We start from the raw sequence: 24,301 nt of genomic DNA on the forward strand, positions 1-24,301 counted from the left end.
GCGCAATGGGTTGAGAGCAGAGCTGTGAAGCTGTCTGCAGCCTCTGCAGCGCAGGTTTGATTCCTGGCCAGCCAGGGAGCTACCCACATGGCGTGGCAGACCTGTCCTCTCTCCTATCTCTCACCTGCTGCTCCCCTCAACAGTGTATTTCAGTCCATCTGCCTGTTCTGCTCCCTGCTCTGTCTCTGGTGAATCCTCTCACCCTCCCATGGCCCTGACCTGTACCCTAGTTCTTGTATAAAAATAAATAATTTTTTTTTTAAGATTTATTTATTTATTTATACAACCACTGGGTACAGTCAGAAGCGCGGGAGGGTGAGAGATTTCACCAGAGCCAGAGTGGGGAACAGAACAGGCAGACCAACGAAATACACTGCTGAGGGGAGCAGCAGGCGGCAGGAGAGGTCTGTGCGCCATGTGGGACCCTTGCCGGCGGCCGGGGATTGAACTGGCGCTGCAGAGGCTGCGTGCAGCTTCGCAGCCCAGTGCTTAACTGCTGCTCCACCAGGGGAGGCCCTAAAAATAAATAAATCTTTAAAAATTTTTTTTTAAAAAATCCATTTAAAAGTAACAGTGTTATGTCAAGTGTTACAACAATTTGGGCTGACAAAAACTCATCCACATGCTCACTCAAAAGGAATGCTAAACCTTTTCAGATCTTTACTAACCAGAGATAAGGAAGATATGGCATTGTTGGTATCTAACTTTACCCAGCAGTTCCTGTTATTTTTGTATTATTAAAGAAGAGGCCACAAAAAAGGCAGCCATCATGAGAATCCATGCAATGAGTCAGTTACCTAAATAAATTAAAGTTAATCTCCCAAGAACTTTTGAGCCAATAGTTCTGTCTTATTTCCCTTCTAGACTTGGTGTGAAACTTATGAGAAGTTGAAGAATTTGCTAATCTGGAACATTTCCCCCTCTCTTTCCTCATTTGTATCTGACTGAGATGCTTATGATTATCAGTATAACATGAAATAAAGGGTAGATAAGAAGAATTATTCCCGGAACACACACACGGAACTAGGGTACAGGTATGGTACCAGAAAACCAACCTGAGATTAAAATATTCTCTATTCCCAACCAAAGGGTGCTGTGACTAGAGTTTTCTACAAAGATGTTTCTAGGCAAAGACCAAGGAAACTGTTGGTGGCACTGACTTCGACTGTTCATGCATAAACTGTGGACACCTATTGATTAACATTACTAGTGAGAAGGTTTGGTTCTCTGTTGATCTGAAACTTAAATCTAGAACTGTCAAATGTTGCATCTTTTTTTGTTTGTTTGTTTGCATATGACTTTTTTTTTAAGATTTATTTTATTTTATTTTTTAAATTTATACAAGCACTGGGTACAGTCAGAAGCGCGGGAGGGTGAGAGAATTCACCAGAGCCAGAGCGGGGAGCAGAGCAGGCAGAACGACCAAAGTACACTGCTGAGGGGAGCAGCGGGCGGCAGGAGAGGTCTGTACGCCATGTGGGACCCTCCTCCAGTGGCCGGGGAGCAGCCGGGGATCGAACCGGCGCTGCAGAGGCTGTGGGCAGCTTCGCAACCCAGCGCTCAACCGCTGCACCACCGGGGAGACCCTGCATATGACTTTTAAAGAGAATTAGCTAACAAGCTGTCACTGGAAACTTTTTTTAAAAATTAGAGTAGATTTGAAGGATTTAGAGGTAGCAGACTCTGCTTGCAAATACAAGTCAACCATTCTCACCTTTTTATTGAAGAGGGTGAGACTAAAGAAGGTGAACTTATTCGTTCTAAATCTAGGACTCCTTAGACCTCGTCCAGTGCCTTTTCCAGGAACTCATTGGCCAAGGACACCTTGTTCTGCCTCTATCTGTAATACCGGGTAGGAGCTGCCACTGTGTAGAGAACGTGGCCAGCTCCTGAAGTGATTTTGAATTCTCATTATTTTCTCTTCCTATTTTTTTTTTTAAAGCAGTAACTCCTTTTTCCCAGTTGACTGGAATATTCAAATCAGACAAAAGGTTGAGATTCTTTGGACATGTCCTACATTTGAAGCATTGTCATAGATGGCCCTTCCAGTGCTAAGTAGAAATCAATTTGTCCCTTCAGGACCGGTCAGAGCAGGGTGTCAAGGTCAAGGCTTTTGAAAATACACTTTATCTCTTCTGTTTTCATAGTGTGTTTTTGATAAAATCCACTTCAAGTAAGCTCTTGAAGCCTTTATAGTCTCTCAATTATACCTCTAATAATTTTCTTATGCATACTTGGTTTATACTAATGTGGGAAATAGCATTTTCAAGTGATTCACATATCTTTGATTATAATAACTGCGTTTGACCTTGGAGATGTAGCAGATGTTTCAGAAATCACCTTTAGATTTTTAAAAATATATAAATACTGATAACCGGGATAAAACTGGAAATAAAAATAAGGAAATAATCAGACTCCTGGAGGGATTTTTTCTCCTAAAGTTTTCTTTAGATGAAGGTAAGGGGCAACCTAGTTGCCTGAAAACTATTCTGACCACTGTTCTTGTTTTGAATAACCTCAGGGAGACTTGAAAATAGTAGTTTTTACTGCAGCTTCTTTATTTCGAACGTGCAGTTTTTCATGTTTCTTTTGAGTGTTGATTAACCCCCTTTTGCCTCCAAAATAAATCTGCTAAGTTACATTCATACATTAACAGCTGCCATAAACCCTCTTTTTAATGAGATTTCGAGTGTGAAATCATTAATTGTGAGCCATCCTTTTTTTTCCTTCCAGAACAAGGAAAAAGCAACCTGCATGTCACATCGCTAGAAGATGCAGAATGTCGCAGAACCAAGGATCGCCTGTCTAATGGAAACAGTCAAGTTTCAGTTTCCAAGTCTTCCCGCAACATCCCACGGAGACACACTCTAGGTGGGCCCCGCAGTTCCAAAGAAATACTGGGAATGCAAACATCTGAAATGGATAGGAAAAGAGAAGCTTTCCTAGAACATCTGAAGCAGAAGTACCCCCATCATGCCACAGCGATCATGGGCCACCAGGAGAGGCTGAGAGACCAGGTAGGAGCCTACTGCTTTTTCAGTCTGCAAGGTTTTTTTGTTAATGGACATGGGGGACAGCAAAGTGAACTACAGTTTATAGCAGGACATCTTATTGAGTGAAGTGTCTGCTATTCAGTTGTTCCAGAACTCTTCTGAGACTTGGGAGGAGGCTCCAGAAAAGTTTGACCTGAAAGCACCACCCCTTTTACTATCCCAGCCAAAAAGCCAGAGGCCAAAGAGGGAAGACCCAGAGGTTATGCAGTTCCCCCAAGAATATCCTCATGTTCAACCACAAGTAGATCTGAAATGCAGTGAATGATTAATTGAATGAATGAATGAGTGAATGAATGAATGAATCCATGGATAAATTTTGAGGGTAAATAGAGCACAGAGGCATAGGCTGGAGATACATCCCTCTTCCTCAAGAAGCTGACATTATGGTTTAGTTTCTGTTCTTTCCCATTTTACTCACAGATGTTTTCTTTTTGTATATTTGGCTTTCTTCTGTCTTCAGCAACATTTATCTGAGGTTATCTTGACATCCACACAGATATCACCTAACTGAGGCTTGGGATGTTTTTGTTTCTTGGCTGTATTCCATGACTTTTTAGCAGACAGTACAGTTTGGGGGTTAAAAGAGATGGTCTGTGGACCTCACAGACTTGTTTATCAGATTGAACTTTGAGGAAAGTGGAGAGCACTTAGCGGTGTGCATGGTAGGGGAAGGATGGCAGGCTGTTACTGATTTCGACACTACAGGTAGAGAGATAACCTATTTTAAGTCTGCTGTTTTGCCAGTTAGTTACAAAAGTGATGTCTAATTCAGCTTTTGATCTTCCATGGGAATGGAGATTGGAATCAACCGGAATCTTTAAATCTATATTTCTACCACAATCTCATTTTTTTCCCTTAAATTCTGTCTTTCCTTCTATGAAATCTTTTCCGGAATGCCTAAAAATGTGAAATGTCTTTTATGAGCTCTATGTTTACTTTTTGTTCACATTGCCGAAAGCAGCAGACCCAGAAGAGGAAAAACAAATAGGAATCCAGGTTAGTATAGAGATGAGTAGATTAATTCTTGAGTTACTAAGGGAAGGAAGGCTATCTTCATTTCAAGCTACATAGAAAATATTGCTATTTTATTTTTATCCAGATTTTGACTTTGAACTCTTTTATCCAAACTTTTGACTGTTTAAAACGGAAATTCCCCACAGCTCTCACAAATGTAATGAATGATTTTACCAACTGTGTTGTACATTATACAGAAACTCACCTGTACAATAATATCAATTGCAGTTTATATGCAATTTAAATATATTAATTTATGTTTATCTCTACAAGCAATAGCATCTTTAAGAATTATTTTTGATGAATTTAATTGTATCATAACAGAACCCCTATCACCCTGGTATATTCCTCATGCTTGGATACCAGGGTATCAACTTACACTTTGGGGATTAGATATAGTCCTTCCATTGTGTATGAAAAACTTCAAATTAAGCATATTTTTGTATATCATATTCATCATAAAACTTACCAACTGATGTATCTGAAAATGTTTGAAATTCAGATTTATGAGTCCTTATTCATGTATATATGTATCAGGAACTCCTGGAAAGGGAGGCTAATTGGCATGAACTTAGATGCACTAAGAACATAGACCATTCAGTGAGCAGAGGGCTGAGGCAATGATGAAGTAATAGGTCTGGCTAAAAGGTTAAGGTTGTAGAAAGGGTATATTTTGAAAAATAATGTCCAACTTATACATAAGAACATAAATGGAAACTTTATAAATTACAGTAAAGGAAATAGACCCAGCGTGAGAAATTCCTCTTTAGAGTTATGAATTTATTCTAATCCAAATACGAAAATGACAGGCGAATCACCATGTTTAGTAGTAGAACCATTTAACTCTTTCAACTAATGACCAAATATGGGTATACACCAGTTTCTTTTTTTTTTTTTTTGAAAAAATTATTTATGCATACAAGAGCTGGGGTGTAGGCCAGAAGTGCAGGGGTGAGGGGAAGTGAGAGGATCACCAGAGACAGAGTGGGGAGCAGAACAGGTGGATTAACTGAAATACACTGCTAAGGGGAGCAGCAGGCAAGACAGGAGAGGTCTGCTGCACCATGAAGGTTAGCTCCCTGGCTGGGGATCGAACTCGTGCTGCAGTGACAGCTGATAGCTTTGTAGTGCTAAGACTTAACCCCTTGTGCTACCAAGGAGGCCATATGCACCAATTTCTTAACTAACCTCCAGGTCCAGGGAAAAAGAAATAACTTCTTAAAAATTAAGAAATTTCACACAATGTGTGTAGAGTAAATAATAATTTGGCACTAAGGAAGTGGTATAAATAGTGGCATCTGAAAAAGGTAAAAATTGAGACAATGTTACTGTTGCTAGAATAACACCTCCAGAGGGAAGGTTCATGGTGTCAGAAAAGAATTTTGCACATCTTATTTAGAGAATTTGCATTAATGTATGATTAATAAAATATAGAGGTCTGTGAAATAAAGAAATATGATAGACTTGGAAGACTCAGTATTAAAAAAAAAATCTTGTTCTTAGAAACTCCAAATAATCTTGGATATATCTAAGGGAAATCAGAATGTGATCAAGAATAATAGCCATTTAATTTGAGTATAAGGAAAAACAATAGTAAAAAATAAGAATAACAGTCTAATACTTAACAGATGATGCTACTCAAAGGTGCAGAAGAAAGAGCTAGCCTGGGAATGTTTCTCAGACAACTGATATTTTGAATTGTGATATAAACAATGGGGAAAGTGTATTTCAGAAGATTTGGAATATTACAGAGAAGGACATTTTGTGGCAAGGAGGTAATGATTGAACAGACTAAATTCAAGGGGCTGCAAATTTACTTGCAAAATTGACTTTAACTTGACGTTAATCATACAGGATGCAGAAAAAGGGAAGAAGAATCCTAGATGGGTCTCATTCATAACACATGGCTTTTGATTCATGTTTAATTGGGTGCCACCAATCTCTGAGTTAGCTTTCATATTAATTAGTGTTGTGGAAGAGCAAGCGAACAAATTTTGAGAACAGTGCTATATTAAGAGCGCTGCAAAAAAATTCAAAATAAGATTCTACTGGAAAACTTGCAAAGGAGTGCCTGGGAGTAGGTGGGAAAGTAAGGGGAGGCAGAAACCAAAAGTACAGCTAGCTGTGCAGTGGCAGGACAGGAGACACCTGGAAAGTGATAATCAGCAAAACCTGCAGAAAATTGCCACCAAATGAGATGGAAATTTCAGTATTGAGAAGCCAAAAAAAGACTAGTGTGATTCAGTCCAGCACATTGATGCAGAACTCATATTGCAGACACCTAAATTGTCCTTCCTCTCTTTACTTATCAAGTTCACTTTGCCATTATTCATCCTCCTTCCTGCAGGTGCTTGTGTGTGTATGTGTGTCTGTATTTAATTCAATCAGGTGGTAATTCATCAAGAACCTACACTCTGGGCCATCAGGCAGTATATAAAAAGTACAAAACAAAATACCTCCCAGTCAAGGTTGCATCTAATTAATGGAAAGAGTGCCAACCTTTGGGTCCATTATAACTGAGTTTATATCTGCTAAGACACAACTGTGTGACTATAGGTGAGTCAGTTCATTTCTCTGAGGCTTTTTTTTTAACCTGAGAAATGTGACAGACAATACAGTTGTGGTGAGGTTTAGATGAAGAAATACATGTCTTCTAGAGCAGATACTGAATGCATGCTGAAACCCTTCATTAGTTGGGAGGTCAAGGTCAGCACCCATTAGAGCAGTATGAAACAAGGTAAACTGCAATGATTTAGAGCAGCATTTATAAAAGTATGTTCTGCAAGAATCCTGAATCCCCAGTCTCTTCATAGCTGTTAGGGGAATAAGGAGTAAGTCCTTACTTAGGGAAAATTCTTGGTTAAACAGAGATAAAAGAATTCCTACACTTTGGCACTGGTCAGATCTTTTAATATGCTAAATGGCATTGAGAATCTTAAGTGGAGATTTGGGAGTAGATGGGTGAGGAATGAAATATGTATGCAGTGTTTCCCAAGCCTGCTTGACTATTGTTTGGAGGGCTCTTTGTTTTGTGGGACACATTAGGAAATGGTGGTATGTACCTCAGAAGCTTGCTGGAATTCAGCAGTAGGACATCAGAATTTGGGTGGAGTCTCTTGGAATGACTAAGAGTTCCTAGAAACAGGAAACTCATCCTCATTATTATTGGTTTCCTCATAAATAAATACCCATGTCCAGGAAATTGCAAATCACGATTTGCATGAGTAGAATGTAGGCATGGAGGCATCAGGTGGAGGAGGGGAAACAGGAGAGACAACACAGATAAGAATGGAGGTGGCTCCTTCATGGGTCAACAGATGGGTCTGTCTAAGGGATTTGGAAGTGTCACTTGGTGAAGTAAGAAGTCAGTGGATTCAAGTAGAGGGAGCTCAGGTTGGGTTGCCTTTGAAAGTCAGGCAGAAATCTCAGTCTGGCAGCCATAAGGCGCCCTTGTGCCTTTGAGGAAAGAAGTGGAATAACAGTCAATTTTAAAGGTTAACTTTTCTGAATTTCATGGGAAAACTATGTGAAAACTATGTGAAAAGCTTGGGGGTGCTGACCTGGAAGTCACTGCAGTGTCCGTATCTGTAGTGATAAGGTCTAACCAAGATAGTCGCTTCTAGAATGGAGTTCAGTCAGAACTGAGACACTTCCCACATTCAGTAGGGAATGACTTAGTGATTGATTGGAGAAGGATGAAGGTACTAAAGTCTATAGCAGGTGAGCAAAAGGGAAAAATACCCCAAAGGGCACAAGACCTAGATTCTTTTCCTTACCCTGCTCCTGCCTGTGCCAGGACCTTGAGCAAGTCACTAAGCAGCCTGTATCTTCTGAGTAGACAGACCAGAGACCTGTGATGTGCCATCAGTCAGCATTAGGAGAAGAATAGCTAGAAAAGGACAGCAGCGTGTTAACTCTTGGACCTGCTGATGGTGGAATTGTGGGAAAAAGACCTGTTTGGAACTCAGTGGCTTTTACAACAGCATTCTGTGGTGTTTCCTTTTAAAATGCCCTCAGACTTTGGCGCCAACTTAGTTTTACATTCCCATCTCACTGTGTTTGTCTTATCAGGACTACCCTTTCTTTCTTCCATTCTCCTTCAAAATCTGAGCCTTAAAAGGTGTGCTACAAACTTTCCGAGGGCGTGAGGGTGAATTGTGTGGTTGTCAGGTGGAACTTTGAATCGAGGCTTTGATTTTGACAAAGTGTAGAGCCAGATGCAACTTACTACAGTAAGAAGCTGCATAAGCACCGGTTCGATCCCCGGCTGCTCCCCGGCCACCGGAGGAGGTTCCCACATGGCGCGCAGACCTCTCCTGCCGCCCGCTGCTCCCCTCAGCAGTGTACTTCGGTCCTTCTGCCTGCTCTGCTCCCCGCTCTGGCTCTGGTGAATTCTCTCGCCCTCCAGCGCTTCTGACTGTACCCAGTGCATGTATAAACAAAACAAACAAGCAAACAAATAAATAAATAAAAAACATGCCTCTATAAAAAAATTATTAAAAAAACTTCAAAAATTATAAAAAAAAAAGAAGCTGCATATCCTGTCCTGCACCGAAGAAGTAGTTTCAGACTAAAGGAATGTGCATGGACTTTGCTTTACAAAAACTTACTGAGATCACACCAGAGGCATCAACAGTTTTACTCAAGCAACATGGAGATGCTGAAGGGAGAGCAGGTGGGTGGGGGTGTGGTACCCCAGAGGGCGGTTGTGTGGCAGGAATGACTGCACTGCTGTTACTGAAGGCAAATCCATCTTTTGTTCTGCTACCCTCTTCCTTTGTTCCTTCTTTCTTTCCTTTTTGTTTTTATTTTTTATTAATATTTATTTATTTATGCATACAAGAACTGGGGTACAGGCCAGAGGGGAGGGTGGTGAGAGGATTCACCAGAGACAGTGGGGAACAGAACAGGCAGACTGACTGAAATATACTGCTGAGGGGAGCAGTGGGTGAGTCAGGAGAGGTCTGCTGTGCCATGTGGGTAGCTCCCTGGCCGGCTGGGATCAAACTCATGCTGCAGAGGCTACAGATGGCTTCACAGTGCTGTGCTTAACCTCTTGTGCTACCAGGGAGGCCCATTTTTTGTTATTAAACACTTCATCAGAATCAGAACATTCTCCTGTAGGAAAGTTTGCTGATGCTAAAGATGAAAGAAGCTTTGCTATTCCAAGCCTAGCGCTCTCTTATCCCATCTCCGTGACTCCTTCACTCACTGCTCCAGAAAGCATCTGTTTCACGTCCACTTAAGTACCAAGAAGTTTGGTTTCCTCCTATGCTTCTAGAGAGCAATGTTGATTTTTTCCAAGTTTATAGGTTTTATTTTTTTTAAAGCAGAAGTTTGCATTTATTTATCTTTTCCATGTTAGTGTTTGCTATCTCATTTTCAGTGTTTATCTTAATTGCCTTATTCTAGTTTTTGAAGATGTCCTGTATTATTTCTTAAAATGAGCATTAAGTTTATTTATTTTTAGTGCTTCTTGTTTAAGAATGAAGGCATTTAAGGGCACATTTTTCCTGATGTCAGTTTGGGCTGTGTCCTGCAGTTTTGTATGAAAAAGCTTCTGTTTCATTACTTTAGAAATAGTTGAAAATTTTCAATTCTGATTTTCTCTTCGATTGAAAGGCCACCCAAAAATATTTTGTTTCCAACTAATTGAAATTATCTTTATTGGAGGTGATAAATCTGTAAAATTCCTACTCTTAAATTTGTTTAAGGATTTTTTTCAGATATTATTTTGTATAGTCAAATACATGGTGGATGCTTTAGATGGTCCACAAGTACTTATGAAAAATGATCTATTTTAGATTTATTATATATAAGCATGCATGTGGCTTTGTTATTTGTAACCTTCATTTCTTCTCAGTTCTCATTTTTTTCTAATGCTGCTCAGTTGTCAGGAAAGTATAATGGACTCTTTTACTACAATCGTATTTTTATCTTGTTCTCTTTGCATTCCTAAGAATTTTTGTTTTGCAGATTTTTAGTTGCCTTGTTACAAACAAATTTTTAATGATTGGCCAGTCTTCATAAATTATATCCTTTTACACTACCAAATGCTCTCTGTTTGTTGGCCTTTCTTAAAATTTTCACTTTTGCTTTGTAGTTGTTTGCATTTGTCTGGTGTGTCTTACCCTTTTACCTTCAACTTTTTTTTTTTATCCATCATGTGTGTTTATTATTAACTACGTGTAACTTGGTTTTGCTTTCTTAGCCCAATCTATTAGTTTTTGCCTTTCATGGAAGAATTCAGTCCATTGATTTTTAGTGTCATAACCAATAAACTTGATTATATTCCTTCATCTTAATTTGACAACAGAGTACAGATCATGCTCAGTAAGTGTAACAGGGCGGTCCCCAGGAAAGGGGGAGAATCAGATTTCAATTTTCAGATTTTCATAAACTGTATGTGAAAATGACAGTAGGTGCTGCAAATTAAAACGACTAGAAGACAGTTAGGAAAGGATTGGAACCTAGGCAAGAAATCAAGGAAGGGCTGATACATGTTGGCATTAAGTGCTTTGTAGTCTGTGTTCTCTAGAAAAACAACCAGTAGAGGAGAGAGAGATTTAGCTTAACAAATTGGCCCACCCAATTGCAGGGGCAAGTCAGAAATCTGTAGAATAGGCAACAGGCTGAAGATTCAGGTTAGAGTTGATGTTACAGCCTTGAGTCCAAAACCTGCAGGCTGGAAACTTGCAGCTACGGTTGTTCCAGCCACTGGAACAGAATTCCTTTTTCAGGAACTTTCAGTCTTTACTGTTCAGGGGTTTTCAAGGGATTGAATGAAACCCACCTACACAAAGAAGGGTAATATACTTGGCTCAAAATAGGCTAATTTCAATGTTGTTCACCTCTGAAAAAAAAAATACCTTCACAGTGACATCAAACAGGTGTTTGACAAAACAACTGGGCACCATAGCCTAGGCAGATTGACACACAAAATTGACCATCACCCTAGCGCCATAGCAGTTGTTCAACAGATGTAAGTGGCTAATTTCTAAAACAATCAAAAACAGATCCAGGGCCTCCCTGGTGGCGCAAGAGGTTAAGCACTGCACCGTGAAGCTATCCGCAGCCCTTGCAGTGCAAGTTCCATCCCCAGCTAAGGAGCTAACCCATATGGCGAAGCAGACCTCTCCTGACTCACCCGCTGCTCCCCTCAGCAGAGTATTTCAGTCCATCTGCCTGTTCTGTTCCCCACTCTGTCTCTGGTGAATCCTCTCATCCCCCTCACCTCTGGCCTACAACCCAGCTCTTGTTTGCATAAATAAATAAATCTTTATAAAAAAAAAAACAAACAGAGCCAAAGTTTAAGGACTTATCAGTGGGGAAATACCACCGTTGGGTTCCATGGTTTTATAGAAAACCCATGTGCACTACTTCTTTTGGTGATACAGAGTGTTCTTGACTTACAAAATGTATACTTGCTTTTTCTCTTTCATGCTTTTCAGTTTTCCTTATACCAGAACTTTCAGTTGCAGGCTCTTTTTTGAGAGTCTGCTGTTTCATTATCTGCATGTAGTGGTCTGTTTGTTCTGGGGTTATGAGTTGTGATGCCATAGTCTTGCTTTGTATAGTTTTTACAGGCCTCTGTCCAGCCTGAGGCAAAATAAATGCCACTGCTCTTCTATTGCTGTGCTGATGGGATCTTTGGGTCTGGGCTACTGCAGCCCCGGAATCATTTGTTGACTTGGTATATCTGGGAGGATCTGCAGAAGGTCTGTGTTAACCCTTTGCAATTCAGTATGTACCTTCAGGTTAGTCTACTAAATAAATCCTTTCAACAAGGACTTAGTCTAGTTAGGAATTATCCCCTATGGTGAACAGTTTTATTAAACGGGATTATAGTGCCTTGTGGTAAAGACGTTTGTTCTTAGTGTTTTGGATTCAAATCTTGGTTTTGCTTGCATTCAAATAAATGCATTCAATAAATTACCTAACCTCTCTGAGGCTCACATTCTCCATCTCTAAAATGGGGATATTAAGTTTGGGTCATTTTTTTTTTTTAAAGATTTATTTTTATTTATTTATACAAGCACTGGGTACAGTCAGAAGCGCGGGAGGGTGAGAGAATTCACCAGAGCCAGAGCGGGGAGCAGAGCAGGCAGAAGGACTGAAGTACACTGTTGAGGGGAGCAGCGGGTGGCAGGAGAGGTCTGTGCGCCATGTGGGACCCTCCTCCAGTGGCCGAGGAGCAGCCAGGAATCAAACCTGCGCTGCAGAGGCTGTGGGCAGCTTCGCAACCCAGTGCTCAAACGCTGCGCCACCTGGGAGGCCCAAGTTTGGGTCATTTTAATTATATAAGTACCGAGGGTTTTTTTTTTTCCCCCAACTCCAGGAACTATTCCTTTTCTTTTCTGCATGACAACTTCTAACTCATGATTTTTAAGAAACAAAAATCAGGCCATAAATAATTAAACCCAGTGCATTTCACCTGTTATTTGTATCCTTATCTTTCTCATGGGCTTTCAGTAAGAAGCTTTTTAAATCTCTTATAAAATAGGTTGGTTGACAATCTCAAAGGGGAATCTTACTTGCTATCCCAGTCAATCATGGGTACCTCCAATTTTCCTGAATTTAGAAACAAAATAGTTCATCTACATGCATTTATTCAGGTCAACCTTGCTAAGTGAGGTGCTAAGTGGCTATCAGGCTGAACCCAGTGTTCTTAATACCAAATCCTGGTATTATTTGGGGGAAGCTGGGAAAGATCACTACTGGACGTGACACCTCTAAGCTAGTGTTGGCATTTTTGCCCAGCTGCACATATTCTGTCCTTTGCTGAGATTGTTGACCCAAGCTTTCCCCCTCTGGATAGTTCTAGATCCCCACATCATCATAATAATGATGTCATTGTTGGTGCCAAATCCTTCTGTGTTTCCCTCTGGCTGCCTGCTGGTGAATGGGTTGCTGGGGTTGCTTTCACCCATGACTCATTCCTGTGACTATTTCCATTTGTCTGACTTTCAAATTCTGTGTCTTTTCCAAGTTTGAATTCTATATCTTTTCCAAGTTTGAATTCTATATAAGTGGAGATATTGTGATTTTCTAAATAACCCAAAGGGAAGATTTGGCATGATTTATAATCTGTCCCGACTGCTGACTCTACTTTCACATACTGCGTTTCCAATGGCATTTTGAGGAGTAACTGAAATTGAATAGTGCTTTTACCTGTCTTCAGATTTCACGGAATAAAGCCTAGATCTACTTCTATCTTGTTTTGTTTGTTGCCCACTGGGTAAAGCACAAGTGTGGGCTTCATCTGGATGTATTTTCCTCTCACAGAGGAAGTAATTGAATCTCTGACAATAGTCCTTCCTTGGAGGGGCTTCCAATTTGGGCTGCTCTATTAAACCAGGATAGTTCCTGGTTCCCTTCTAAGGGAATGTCCCATCTGTTGACTGGGAAGGATGGCAATGCAGAACTCTCAGAATCATCAGAGGAAGGGATTCAAAGCATTTATTATGCCTCCTATGAATTTGCGAAGATGATGCTTTTAATTATGATTACAATCTCTGCAAATACCTTGAGGATACAGCAAAGTGTGGGAGCTATTATTTGCTCTCTGACCTTGAGGACAGATGCTACTGAGCTAGTTGCAGTTTGCAGCAGGAGCTGTGGCAAGTTAAAGCAGGCTGTCCTTGCAGTGTTGTGGATTCTGCTTGAGGCTGCCTTTCGGAGCTTCCCAGCTCCCTGCTCAGCCCCACAGAAGAAGTGACACTGTGTCATTTAACAGCCATTTGATAACATCATTATAAACTCTCAGGGATTTGGACCAAGTTCCATACAAACTTTTCTGGTGCCTCTGGGTCAGCAGTCTTGGATTTGCGAGTGTGAGGTGTCTCTGCAGTAATTCAGAGGTGAGAGGAAAGCATGCTGAGAACCAATGTCACCAAGAGGGTGTGGGCACAGATTTGGCAGAAATGTGTACAAAGCTTTATGTAAACATTAGGGATCCCATAAAATGTGGGATAGTGGAATGTGGTTGAATGAAAGATTGAATATTTCAATATCCTTTGACCATCCCCCAAGCAAAACTGAGAACATCAATTTTGATATTATTCTGGTAATTTATGCAAACTAGGACAGACATACAAAAGAAATATGTTAGGAAAGAGTTAAAAAATATTCTCAACACCTTCCTCTCTACTGCTGCAGCCACAAAAAGCAAGAGAAGACACACACACACACACACACACACCATACACATTCCTGCAAGGAACCTGTTTTGCAAGTTTTGCTGGTGAAAAGCAGTAAGGCAGTTGCTGGAGAGCAGAGTGGAAAAGCCTTAGAAGTATCAATTGAAGGTTTTTCAAAACCTAAGTTTTTAACGTAACTTTATCCTGCAGAGAGAGGCACATGTGCCAATGTAGGTTTTTCTTTAACCGATTAAGTGCATTGTTAGACAGGGAGGGGCAGATTAACGAATGCCTATAATTTTGATCATTGTTTTCTGCAAAACAGCTCATGCTTTGAAAATGAAGCCATCGCTCTTGGCTGAGTTTCTGCCAACAGCACAAATTATACTGTGCAGAGATCCAAAGCCCCTAAAAAGGTTTCATTAATGAACAATTTCAGACGATTGTTTAAGTCTTTGCCTGACAGGTAATGTTGGCATGTAGGCAGGTGGGGTTAGGGTTTCCATGGAGATTTATGATGTCATGCTTGAAAGAGCATGTCAAGACAGCCAATTTAACAAGTAGCTACTCAAAAAGTCCTATAGGCTAGAAGTAGGTTTTATGCAAATGACACGAGTTTCGCTGGGAAAAACTGCAAAAGAAAACAGTAGAGACATGGAGAGCGGTTTACCTGACAGCTCAGAAGGATGATCCTGGAGTCCATTACAAATGAAAACTTAGAGAAGAAATTAGATTTCCTACTTTAACTGCTGCCTCACCTGTGGAGTCCCTGGTACAGGTAAATGTGCGTTTTTCTTCCTTTGGGGTGTCAAAAATTATTTGGAAACACTGAGGTCTGTTTCTCTGCATTGTTCTCTTGGCAGGAGGAGCTGAATCAGTAAGCTCAACTTTCCCACACCGAATGTTCCTGCTTCAGGGCTGTTTTTCAGGGTTTTTTTTTATTGAATGAACTGAGATTTTTGAATAGAGCTGAAAAACAAGTGATGCATTATGCATTATGCTGATTATGCCTTGAGAATAAAGCTATAAAAATGCTGTAGATAGGGATTACCAGGGCTATCTGAGAATTGAGATATTATATCTATATATACATATTTGTGGATTATTTCCAGATGTTGGTTGTCTTTTTTTTTTTTAACTCTTAGAACACACCTGAAATTAGGACTATGTGTATTTCTGTATTTTCAAGTAGCAAAATGCCAAAAATAAATCCCATGGAGTATTACAGAAATAGGTTTATGAACCTTGCACTCTTTTTAAATGTGTGTCTACATACTTTTCGCACAAAGGCATTTTATAAGTCTAGGAAAATAGCCTGTTTGAGATAGCAGAGTTTTCTGGGCTTTCAGGAAGCAGGGCTTCTAAATTCTAAGAAGATAAAGGCTCCCCTGCTTGGGGGAATAGTTGATAAAGGTTTTAAAGCATGCTTTAGAAAGGAAACCTTCCTTTGGTGGGTTTTCTGTTTGCTTTAGTTATTGGTGCGATGAGTAAACAACCTTGGCCAGCGATATGGATGTGATAACAGTCACTAAAAGTAGCTGTAGAACTGCAAAGTTGACTTAAAGGGGTTAGTTTGGGGACATCATGCCTCGATGTGAGTAGTTAAGTCTACTCCGCTAACCTTAAAAGCAGTAAGAAAACACATTTCACTTTACACTGTGTAAAGTTAAAGCAGAGTTAAGAATAATTCAAAGATACGATGAAATGATAATTGGGTTTTCAAAAGCAAAACTATTTAGGAACGAGTGGGCAAGCATTAAAATATTTTTTAACGTATCTAATGTGTGAGAATGAGAAACTCCAGAAATTTGCAGTCAGTTCATGGGAATTAGCACTGGCATTGATAGTCATATTAGCTTGTTGTGTTAACACAGTTTTGCTGAAATTATGTGACAAAGAACTGTGTCCCTAACATCAGATCACCTGAGTTTTGAGCCCGGGCTTCACCTCCTACTAACTTTTGGAAAGCAAATTCATGTCTTTAAGCGTCCATAAGCAGGAGTGACAGTAGCGGCATTATGAGGATTAAATGACTAAATATATATAGCACAGGCTCTCAGAATGCATGTCCCACGTGCTAGCCATTGTTTTTGTGTGCTGCATGTATAGTACTGAGCTTTTCATAAAGTCTTTTGATAAATGTCTTTTATTTCATCTTATCATTGCAATAGCCCAGTAAGCTTAGCGGTCTTTTTATTTACACTTTAGAGATACTGAAATTGTGGTTCAGAGAGATACTGAAAATATACAACACTATAAACTATCCTTCTACTAGCTTGCTTGTATTTTTCATTTAGGGGTATAGAAAAAAAATAATGTGTTGCAGAGCTAACACCCAGGAGCAACAATTTTAATAAATTCATTAAAATAACAAAATAGTAAATGTTTCAAAAGAGCCAGAAGATTGATGTTTTTACACTGATCATGTTTGTGGCACCTTTTCCTAGGTAGGCTACAGAAGTGGTATTCATTTACTTTTTAATTGGCAACTATAGATAGGAGCGCAAGTCACATCCCAGACTTAAAATTTGAAATCTTACCTGCCTCCGATGTTTCCTGGCCCTGCTGTTAATGGTCTCCTGAGCAAGAAACCAAGTCACCAAAGGGCTGTGGGAATCGCCACGGGGAGTTGGACACACTTTCACCCCTTTTGTATTATGGACCTTGGCACCTCCCTCCCTTGTCTACATCCAGACCAAACAGCCCGTCATTATATTCTGCATCCATTGTAAGTAAGAGACAAATATGTTTTTCATTGTGTTATTTTTAGCAGCAGAGCTTCTAGTCCGGGAGAACACTCGTTTCAGGGTTTACCTAATGAGTTTTCCAAGTTTTCCATATGACTCTTCAGAATTGTTCAGGTTCCAAGCTCCTGGAAGAAGGCTCCTAGCTGAAGTGGTGGGTGGGCTCGACAAGTGGGGCTGTGAAGACATTCAGCTCTCTGGGCTTCTGAGGTAGGACTTGTGTTCCAGATAATATGTAAGTTGATTATGTGTGGTCATATGAATGACATCAGGCTGCAGTGCAAGCTCCATTTCCCAGCACTGGTCTGGGGACATGGGAAAAAACTGGTTATCTCAAGGGCACGTCTATGAGTCTGGAAGCAAATATTTATTTCATTCAAATTTTCAATTCCAAATATGAACCACACAGCAGCAAGTTTAAAGTAGAAAAGAGTCACGAAATCCAATAGCTAGAGGGTGTCGAAATTCCAAATAGGATCAGAATCACTAGTAAATATTCTTATACATTTTTTTACCCACAGACACTGTTTTAGAAGTTCATTAGAGCTTTTTATTACACTTAATTGTTGTTTGGAGATTATCTGATGATTAATAACTAGTGATTGCATCTAGAAGTATGCTTTACATCTAGCAGGGGTTAGTAAAGTCTGTTGAGTCAGAAAGGCTGTACACATGGTGATTCAGGATCCTATTCCCTGGGTCCCAGTCCGGCCTTACTAGGAGCCCAGGTTTTCCATTGAAGAACATCCCTAGGCCTTTTCACATTCCAAACAACATATAGTACGCAGATTTTAAAAACCTTTAAATAATGGTATGAGGGGGGGTTGATTATATTTTTCTCTTTTAAAAATTTTTTGGAATTTCCTTGAAAATCATTTCTTCAGAAAGCACTGAAATCTCCCAGTTAAGGAAAAGGATTAGCACTTCCTGGGTCAGACATTGGGGGCGGTAGAGAGTTTAGCAGGTGTTTGAGTGAGAGGAAGCTATTTCTAGAAGCTATTTGTATCTCAAGCCCTGGTCATTTCTAGTCATCAATTAACTTTATCGGAAACACTCTTGTTTTAAAGCTGGTGGAGGGCCTCCTCGGTGGCACAGCGGTTGAGCGCTGGGTTGCGAAGCTGCCCGCGGCCTCTGCAGCGCCAGTTTGATCCCCAGCTGCTCCCCGGCCACCGGAGGAGGGTCCCTCATGGCACGCAGACCTCTCCTGCCGCCCGCTGCTCCCCTCAGCAGTGTACTTCAGTCCTTCTGCCTGCTCTGCTCCCCGCTCTGGCTCTGGTGAATTCTCTTACCCTCCCGCGCTTCTGACTGTACCCAGTGCATGTATAACCAAACAAACAAATAAATAAATAAAGCATGCCTCTATTAAAAAAAAAATAAAATAAAGCTGGTGGAGACTAGTTTCCACAAATCTATTTATTTACCAAAAAAAAAAAAAAGTCATCCTGGAAAATGGTATCACCCCAGATGAAGGTGCTCTCTGCGGTTGCGTGGCCGCTGCAGGGATGAGCAGTGGAAGGAGTGCTTTCCTCCTGAGCCATCACGTTTCCCTCTAGCTTTTCTTTCCTCAACTTTGTTGTAAGCACGTCATAATTTAGTGGAAGATAAAATTCCTCAGGGAACCTGAATTTGGGATCTGTTTTTATGATGAATCACAAAGCATCAAGACCAGGCTCTGCACGTGAATATTGGCCATTCATATTTCAGGTTGGACTTTCCTCTTGAGTTCATCCAATATCCACTGCCTTCTTGTAGATGTCCTGGTTTTGTGCTTAACATGTACCTATCGATGAAAGAAAATATGGGAGCAAAGGATTTTTGTTTTCCTTTTTTCAGGAGATTAATCTCACAGTCGGAGGATTTGAGGTTACTAAATCTGCCATCCCCTATAAAACCTTTAAAAGCACATGTCCTCCTTGGTTTGTGGTGAGGGTCATCTGGGCTATGGTAGAGAGAGTGCAATTCAGGAAAACCTTAGGTGGAAGGGATGAAGATGCAGACTGGGGTGAGCTTTATCCTAATGACAGGAAGTTCTGCTGCGTTTGCATCCAGACAGCAGATTTATAGGCACCCGAAAGAATTTTGAAATAACAGTACGAAACCAGAGCAAATGTAAAATATCGCACATTGGAAGAATCCTCCTTTAGCAAATTTACAGAAAAGAATGTTAAAGCTGAACTTATGTGATGGTATGAGAACAGTCAACCCAAGTGAAGGAAGGTGAGGGTTTTGTGGCCTCTTACAACGCGAGGATTCTAGATTGCAGCTTCACTTCACATCCTTTTACCTTCCATTCTTGTCCTCTTGCTCATGACTAAGCAGTATGTGTGATAATGGGGTTTCCCCCCAGTGGTTTTACTGGGTTAGTAGGTGCAGCTGCTCCAATTGAACCCCATTATCCTTAAAACTGAGTCCTCCCTGCCCGTTTGCCCTGCCCTGTGCTCTGTTCTTCTCTCCCAAGAGAGAGCAAAGACCCTACCCAAGAAATGTGGCTTTGTTGGTGCAAAGTGTGGCACTGTAAATTTTTCAGAAAGCACTATCTTTCATCTTAACTACTTGCCGCTCAGAAGCAAAGCAGGCTGTTGTCTCCCATTTTTTGGCGTGACTGGAAAAACAGAGTCAGATGGACCCTTAGTCATTTTCAGATAGTCATTCAGATGGTAAGGATATTTGTAAACACTTCAGGAGATCAATCTCAAGGTGATGTCATGTGGTCACCAAATCATGTTTTCACAGTAGTCACTAGGAAGTCCTGTGTTCCACAGCCATCCTGCAGCCTGATCTAGCGGGACAGTTGTTTGTTCTGTGTGAATTTTGCACATGGATGAGTGAGTTGCATGCAGACCCTTCATCTCTAACTGTAACTCTATTTGAATCCTTATTCATTGTAAGTTTGATGACTGCAGAAGAAAGCAGTTGCCTCATACAGGACAGTTTTCAGTCTCTGTGGAGAGAGAGAGTTGTCTTTGTGTCTGTGTGTTTATGAGAATCCCCCAGCCACTGATTTAAAACTGTTTTCTTATCAGAGCAATTATAATAATGACCCCATAATGTATTACCTTGACCCTTTAATTGCTGTTTCGATTGCTTCTTTTTTCTCTCCCTGTTATAAACAGCTCTGCAGTGACCTTCTGTTCATCTGTGCGTGTGTCAGCAAATCTGAAAAACAAATTCCTAGATGTTGAGTTACTAGTTTACTGCTGGTGTACTTGGATTGCTAGTGTTGAAAGGTTTTGCTCAGTGTTCTCTCAAAAAATGCTTACACTTTATTTTGCCAATATGTATGTTTGGGAGTTTATCACAGCACATTCAGATAAAGCCACTCACTGTAGCCGGACAGGGTGTGAGGAGGACCCTGTGTGCAGGTGTGGACACACAACCGAGTTAGAGCAAAGAAGCAACACAAGTTTACAGTGAGCGGGATGAACAGCTCAATCGTTTATTTTTATAAGGTTGGACCTTATTTACATGACAAAGTGTATCCATTTTCTGCATAGCTACCTGTACATTAAAAATTTCTAGACTGAGGCTTATAAATCAGAGAGAGGAGTCTAATAGGCTAGTGAGGATGGAAATTTTTATTTTTAACTTATGGCCTTCTGGCCAATTTATATTTTATCATTTGCATATCATTCTTTAAAATTGAAAAACTAGTTTGTAACAAAAACAGCTGCCTTGGAGGATAGCCTATGTTCTCCCATGGCAGGCCAGCACTTTCTAGGTAGGCTAACTAAGTGACTTTGTCTCACACACCAACTTAGAAGCATGTTTGTGCTTTGATGTGGTTGTCCTTGAAGAAGAAAGAACTTCTCTCTTTTTTTTTCCTTTATTAGAGAAGCAGGCAATTCTGAAAGCTTTAGTTTTCCTATTCTCCACAGAATCCTCCCTCTACCAGTTTATTCAAATTTGGACTCAAGACTTCTTAAACAAATGCTGTCTGGGGCTCTGAGCATCAGGTATATTTGGATTAAATATTTTTTAAGCTACCTGAACTTTTCAACAAAAGGAATGAATTCACCCTCCCAGGTCAGGCCATCTTTTGACTCATTGTTTAAAACATTCACTTCAAGTTCACATGAAAATACTTCTTAACTAACTTCACCCCTTGCCAGCCTACTGGGGATTAGTTTGGGGCTTTCATAGTGTTTGTAACTATATGATTCTGTTTCCTGAATGAAAAAAAAAAAAAGACATGTTTTAATACACAGATTATTTAGATAGGAACAGACCTTTTTTATAGCAGGGCAAGCATAGAATAGAAGGCATCCTGTTAGAGAATGCTGTTTGAAAGAAAAGAAAAACACATTCTCTACTCCAGAATCACTGAGAAAGCTTAAGGTATTAAGTTAAACTCCAGCTCTTTTATAATTCAGATGCACAGAATCCATTCGATCCACACATGTAATAGATTTGATTTGTACATACAGAAGAGCACATGTCTTCGCTCTAAGTATGCTTTTCTTCCTTTCTCCTCAAAAGCTACTTTTGAAACTTCACATTATTCCAGATAGATTCTTTTTTATTTCACAAATTATCCAAGTCTGCAGCTAACTGCAAATATTTGTGAAAGAGACCCTATGTAAAATAAATGCCTGCTTATGTGGTGTTTTACAAATAAACATATGCCTGACTTTAGTTGGTTAATCTAAAAAAAAAAATAATGAGGAATAACTCTGCTTAGAAAAAGGGCAGAATAGTGGTTGTGATGTTCAAAACAAGGAAAGCTATAATTTAAGCAATTCCATTAAAGAGAATATAATTACTGCAGCCTGGGGGATGGTGGCAGGTTACTTTTAAGCCTAACTGAACTTCTGTATCATTAAAGAAATGGACTAAGCTTCCTGTAGCATGGGATAAATACAGTATTTTCTTCCACTGGCTTTTTAAGGCATACACTCAAATTTCAAATGCTTTTATGCACCAACATAATCAGTAAAAAAAATTCCTATGGGCATTCAGACCACTGCAAATACCCCCAAGTACTTTTACTATAACCCAAGAACTTTTCCACAAATTATCTCATGTAGTCCTCTAAAACCTCTGTGAAGAAATACATATAAATAAGAAATGAAAGCTTAGAAAAATCCAGATTCTTGATTCTTTGGGCAACAGTTTGAGGTTTAAACCCGGTGGTTCTGACATAAGCCCATGGCATTTTTCTGGGATTCCCGAGGTGTTCCCATTGAAAACTATTGTTCATTTTACCAGGTTGGATTTCCAAACAGTGTAATCATGCAGGGATGTTTTCTTCTTGCCTCTGAAACTTCACAGGCTGCAACTCCGAGCTTTCTGGCCATATTGTTGTGTGAAAAGATCTACTTCAAGAAACTGAGGGGCTGGACCAGAGATTGGTTTTGCTCCTTGTTCACACTACTCTCCAGAAGGCGTGGAAAGGAGAGAATCAACTTACCAGTAAAGTCAAGCCTGGAGGTGGCTTGTCAGGAGTGCATTTATGAAGAAAACTTCCTCCTAACAACGTAGGAAGAATGTCTCCTGGTGATCAGATCCCTCCCTGCAGAGCCCTGCCCTCTAAGTGCCCCCTTAGAATTCATCGCCAAGAAAATAGTTCATAGAACCTGGTTCACAAAACAGTGTTACTCAGACATTTTGCATAATAACCCACAAATACAAGCCTTCCTGTGGCCAATATTTTTCTGTGTGATTGCAAAAGTTCTTGCCAGGAGTAAAGGGAAAATTTGGACAACTTTCATATGGAAATTGCTTGTGCAGATGAGAATAAGTATAGATTAGAGGATTATGTGAGAAGGTCCCAAGTTCTCCCAAAAGTCCTACAAAATTGGCTTCTAACACATTTTAGTAAGCCACCAAAACTTAGTAGAATCTGGAGTTTCTCCATAAAAATCAAATTTTCTTACATTATGAGGGGGAAAAAAATCAGATGGTCAGGAAACCCTGGGCTCAAATTCTTTGTTAAAATTCCTACTAGAACTGCCCCATCAGGATGGCACGGTTTCTCGGGTCCACCATTCTCCTGATCTCCCTCTCACACTGTCTCCCTCCCAGCTGCCCCCTGTCATAGAGAGCTCCACCATCTTTGCAGACCTGCTCAACAAGGGACTGTGATGAAGTGCAAAGATGCTTGTCTGTGTTATTAGGATGATTTACATTCCCAAACTGGCTCTATTTGTGTGGTCTCGAGCAAATCATTGGATCTAAATGGGCCTCTATTTCTGCGGCTAGGTGGGTGCTTTGCAGATCAGAGATTAAATGTGATAAGTACTTAGCCCTGGACCTGGTAAGTCACAGATGCTCGATATGCGGAAGCAACTACAATGGATACATCTTACAAAACATTTTGTGGAAAAAGGATCAGTGTCTACGAATTGGACTCCTAAGTATTCATAGATTGCACAAGGTGGGAGGTGCCTTAAGACTGCTACGGAAAACACCCTAGCTTTAGGGAGAAGGAATTCAAAGCCAGGAGTCCACAATTACTCAGTTACTTGTTACAAGGCAAACAGCTCCAGAGCCAGCGGCTTTCCAATGACCCATGAAAAGACTTTGAGTGAAATTTTGAATAGTATGTGAAAGTGCTTTTTGAATTAAGCGTGAGAATAAGATCATTTGTTAGCATGAAGATGGCATTGCTCCATGTGACAGTTGGAGTTAGAAATAATCAACTATCATTCATTTATTCAGCACTGACTCTAGTTCCAACAGGTCCTGCGCTGGGGGCTGGGAATATAGCCCCGGGCAAGACTAAGAATGTCACTTCCTGCACTGGTCACTGCCTGCACTGAGCTTCTGCCCTACCAGGAGAAAGCAGATAGACAGGTGATTGACTCAGACTGAGATAAGGGCCATGGAGGAAATAAAGAGGATTATGTGAGAAGTAGTCAGTTTTGCAAACAGCTGGGTGAAGCATGGGCAAAAGTATTTTTAAAAGAACAGTAATTTCAGGAACTTTGAGGCAGAAAGAAACTTGCCTGTTTAGGGACCCAGGTGACCTGAGAGAAGTAGCTGGGGCTTAGTAAGCCCTGATAAGAAATATGGTTTTGTTCTTATTATATGAAACAATATATTTCTATCTATATATAAATTTTTGTTTTCTAATATCTTCAACATCATTTATGATGTTTCATTTACCTAAGTTTCTATATTTGAAAATTTTAGACTTGAAATATCTTTGCCCTTAAAGACTATATTCAACATTTAGACTACTTTTTTTAAGGAAAAATGTATTTTTTTTGGTAATTTTTATTGAAGTAACATTAGTTTCCAGCTATACATGGGCTTCAGGTGTGCAGTGTTCCAGTTCTGCATCTGTGTGTTACGTTATGATCTCCACCAAAATCCAGTTTTCATCCATCACCATTTGCTTGACTCCTTTTAC

The 24,301-nt window shown here is 40.2% G+C and overlaps 1 protein-coding gene across 12 annotated transcripts in view; it reads left to right on the forward strand.

The window, feature by feature from the left end:
- Positions 1 to 24,301, forward strand: part of KIAA1217 (KIAA1217 ortholog) — a 606,452-nt gene that overhangs the window by 353,516 nt on the left and 228,635 nt on the right. For all 12 annotated transcript variants that reach the window (XM_054695156.1, XM_054695157.1, XM_037510713.2 and 9 more), the window contains one exon: positions 2,734 to 3,017. In XM_054695156.1, the coding sequence (XP_054551131.1) occupies positions 2,904 to 3,017 (114 nt within the window). In that variant the 5' untranslated portion in view covers positions 2,734 to 2,903. The remainder of the gene's footprint in view (positions 1 to 2,733; positions 3,018 to 24,301) is intronic.

This window comes from Talpa occidentalis, unplaced genomic scaffold, assembly GCF_014898055.3.
Source record: "Talpa occidentalis isolate TD23 unplaced genomic scaffold, MPIMG_talOcc4v2.1 talOcc4.14, whole genome shotgun sequence".
In the NCBI taxonomy this organism is placed as follows: Eukaryota; Metazoa; Chordata; class Mammalia; order Eulipotyphla; family Talpidae; genus Talpa; species Talpa occidentalis.